This window comes from Euphorbia lathyris, chromosome 2 (genome assembly GCF_963576675.1).
Source record: "Euphorbia lathyris chromosome 2, ddEupLath1.1, whole genome shotgun sequence".
NCBI classification, from domain to species: domain Eukaryota; kingdom Viridiplantae; phylum Streptophyta; class Magnoliopsida; order Malpighiales; family Euphorbiaceae; genus Euphorbia; species Euphorbia lathyris.
In genome coordinates this window covers 16756337-16760685 of record NC_088911.1, presented here as the reverse complement: position 1 = coordinate 16760685, position 4349 = coordinate 16756337, and the positions used below count along the sequence as shown (strand labels likewise).

General features: G+C 31.3%; 1 protein-coding gene across 1 annotated transcript; it reads right to left on the bottom strand.

Annotated features, from left to right (window-relative positions):
* Positions 1-760: 760 nt before the first annotated feature.
* Positions 761-3761, bottom strand: LOC136216699 (elicitor-responsive protein 3). The gene is made up of 5 exons (XM_066003253.1): positions 3665-3761; positions 3486-3551; positions 3263-3401; positions 981-1116; positions 761-901 (listed from the first exon to the last, which is right to left on the bottom strand). The coding sequence occupies exons 1-5, from the start codon at positions 3759-3761 to the stop codon at positions 761-763; spliced, it is 579 nt and encodes a 192-aa protein (XP_065859325.1).
* Positions 3762-4349: the final 588 nt, after the last annotated feature.

Here is a 4349-nt window from a genome sequence, read left to right as displayed (position 1 = left end):
TCTTTATTGAATACTGACTCAATTTAAATACAAATTGCCGCAACAAACTTTAGCTAAAAACAAGGATTACACTACTGACAAATAACAACTGAAAGCAAGAAAATAGGTAAATCATTTAAAGCAAGCTAATCTGTTTAGATCCCCAAATATCAGCAACGTTACTTTGACTCCAAAATATCAGCAACAACACAATCCCACTCAGATCAGATATTTTGGATTTGGCTTTGATACCCTTGTTGACCGTGGCCTATGTGGCAGTGCATCAACTCAACACCTCACAAATAGTCTTTATTCTTCAACCCTCCCTAAAGCATCTACTGACTTAGGTATCGGAGTCTTTGACTCTTGGTGTTGTTTTACAAGTTCAATCAGTAAGATACAGCAAGACGTTCAAATCCTCCATCACGAGTTCATAAACACAGTTATCAAGTACATTTTACACAAGTAATTAAAAGAATAAGGTATTCTTGCCTATTAAATTGAATTGGTGAGCAAGATTGAGCAATCAAAGGAGTTGCAATAATGGTAGTGGCCATAGAATTCCAAAAGAAAGTAGAACATGTCTTAGATTGAGTTAATTTGGTTCCCACAAAATTACCATAACAAGAACCAACAAAATCAACCAATCAATCAGATAATCAAGCAATAAGTAGAAAGTAATTAGTCTTATTCAAGTTTCAATAATATCTTCAAATGCTCATCATGACATGACTCCCTAATTCACCTTCCTAATAATCAAATTAATGAATACCCATTCGGCCTAATTAATTATTCCTTTAGGCATGAACTTTGAGCATAAAATTTTGAAGAGATTAAAGAGGAATCTATAATATGATTGTGCAGCTTCATTCTCTGCTGTAACTGATGCTGTTTTCTCCTGTTGTTGTGGCTGTGCTGCTTTCTGCATAGGAATTTTAATTCAATTTTTTGTTTGTTATGAAATGATTTATTGTGAATAAAACTTATAATTAATTACTTACAGTGATAAGGAATTTGAGTCCAATTTTAATCTGTCCTTTGTAAGTGTGATCTTCAAGCACCACATTATATGAGCTTGGTTTTACTTGTACAATTCCTTTTCTTACTCCCTCTGCTACTATTCCTCCCAGGTAAATTCTGAATCATAAAAACACTACACAATTTATCTACATAAAAGAAATATGGTATATTGTTATCCGTTAAGAGCAATTTTACTCGTAACGGTCATAAATGATATAATTGGGGATTAATGTTGGAAAAATGAGCGAATTTCATATCTCATTAAAAAAAATCAAATACTCTATCCACATATTTTGCATAGATATGTTCATGGGCCGGGTACATCGGGCTTTTGTTTAAAACTGCTAAGCTCAAACCCAGTCCAGTCCGTTGTTAATTTAGGTGAGATCGGGTTGGGCTGGGTTCAGGTTCAGGCTCAAAAATCAAGTCTCAAACCCAATTCATATAAACTCATCTAAAAATATATTTATACTTTTTAATAATAAAAAATGAAATTTACACTTAAAAATAAATATTAATATATAAAAATTCAGGGTTAGGTTATGCTTACTTTGTTTTTTACAAAGTAAGTCGTACTTTGTTTTTTCACCATTGAATGGTGATGAATTTTGACAAAGTAAGTTCATCCAATGATAGAAAAAATAAAGTAAGTATAGAAGGCACCTATAAATTCATTAATTAATATTAATAGGGAGATGGACTAGGCGGATCCATACTATTTTTATAAATTCTAAGTCCGCTTAAAAAGTAAACGGGTTTTAACAGACCTATATCAGGTTGGGTTTAAGTTTAATTTTTTTTTTTTCAAACTCAATCTAGGAGACACGGGCTTGATTAGTATCTAGATCCGTGAACAGATCTAACTCCAAACAATATTTGAGTTTTTCTTCAATACGAGGTAAAAATCCAAAAAAATATGAAGCTCATATGATAGGTGTATGCGGGGTCGGACCTAAAATTTTGTAGATCCTAGGCGAAACAAGAGTATAAGAGCCTCCTTTAAAATTTAAAATAGATTCAAATATAAAATAAATTAAAAATTGTATAAATACGTATTATTATATTCACAAAATTTTCATTGATAACACATATAGTATTGATTTGTTAGGCAACTAGGCCTCTTGAGACTTGGGCTCTATGCGGTTGCAATCCGCACTTAGGCCTAGGCCTATGCATTTGATATGATAATATGAAATAAAGGATTCTAAATGATGTCTGAAATTAGCTATATTGACAACTTTGTATCCGGATCTAGATTTGGTCGGTCCACAATTTAGAGGCCCTAGATAAAATAAGCAGTAAGAGCCTCTTAAATATAAAATTTACTAATTGATTTTTATTTGTATTATTGTATAAATTAATTTTTAATTTTCAAATTTAATCAATTTAGGGTAATAAAATGAAACTTTTTTTAATTTTTAAATGGCCTAATACACAAATAACCCCTGAACTTGTCCAAATGTTACAACTGCTCCCTCCAACTTTCAATTGTAACAACTTACCCCTTAAACTTGTCCAATTGTAAAACACAACCCCAAATTGCTAACATGGACTACAATTGAAGAAACATGTGAAATACAAAATCTGCAACGCTCGTGGAGTATGATAATCAGATCTTTGGCGTGATACGAATCCGGGGAAACTTTTTTACGGTTGCTTCAAATACGGGGTAAAAAAAATCCCAATTTGGGGTTATATTTTACAATTGGACAAGTTTAAGGGGTAAATTGTTACAATTGAAAGTTGAGGGGGGCAGTTGCAACATTTGGACAAGTTCAGGGGGTTATTTGTGTATTATGCCTTTTTAAATTTAATCAAATTAAAAATAGTTATTGTAAAATGAGGTAGTAAAATGAAACTTGTCTTCTTACTCTTACTATCCATAACATTTATATATTAAAAAAATATTAAAAAATTTACAAAGACGGAATCGAACTCATACCCTCTTTAGTTGGAAAAGAATGCAATACCATTATGTTAGTTTGAATTTATTTACAATATTTAAAACATAAGCAATTTATTTACAAGTTAAATTTTTTTTTAGTTTTTTATATAAAAAGTTATAGAGTTTTTATGGAATTTTCGATATTTTCTGGCAACCAGTAAATGCTAAGTACCAAATCCCATGATTCGGTCTAGGTTAGTCCCTCAATTAGAAGACTGAGCATATAAACCAAACCACTGACATTTTTCTACCGAATTGGTGGAAGAAACAACAATCTTAAGAGATAAAGTAGGAATAACATTAATCCTTAATGGTTACCTAGTTTCGCCAACAAATCCAGCATCTGTAAAGAACTCCAAATCCATGATTCTGAATTTGAGATGGGTAAAATGTTTCCAATCAGTCAATGGAAACTCAAACTTCAATTTCTCATTCCACCATACCATTTCATCATTCTCTGCATCATCAAACTCAGATTCAAAACTAAAAGATTTGACACCAAACATTAAAAAAGCAAATGAAAAGCAGGAAGCAAACAAACCTGATGATACTTTGGTTTTATGTACTTTATTTCCACATTGTGTTACCACAAAATGAGCTGGTGTTCCTTTTTTAACAATTTTAAAAACCATATAATCAATCACTAATTCACACACACAAAAAAAAAAAAAAAAAAAAACAAATTTCAGAAACTACAAATTATCAAATATAAAGAGCTACCAATAAGATTAGTGTGTCTAATTCCTTTAGCATTAACAATCAATATTTCAAGAATTCCTCTTTTCGTCTCCGACCGGGCACGCCTCCTCTTATGCATATTAGAGAAATAAAGTGTGCAAATGTATACCAAAGAAATAAAAATATATGTGAAAATCTAGATTTAACATAAGAAGTTGTTTTAATTCATTAGTATCTCAAGTTGGAGGTTTCATAACAAGCATTTAAAACCTCCTTAAACAATCTTGAGTTAATGTGCTTTAATTAAAGCACTAATTAATATCTATGTAATAATATTACTGTAATTAATCAAATATTACAATGAACTTTCTTTTGTGCTATATATGTATATGAAACTTCTACATGGTTACAGTTTTATGATTAACCGGTACTCTTATCAGTTCTTCTGTATATCTCTATTTCCATTTACCCTCCTCTACTTTAAGATTTAGAGTGGATGATGTCGAGATAGAAGACATAAGTAAAGAGTAGTCCGGGATGGTGGAAGCATGAATAAACAACGTGTAGAGAAAGGAGAAAGTGATTGTGGCTTATTAATTTGGTAGATGTATAATACATGTAGGTGCGTTTTAAAACCGTGTAGTCAATGTATTGGATTTGGGAAAGCGACGACATCTACATCGTATTATACGGTAATGTTACAATTAGTATTAACCGACTCTCCATG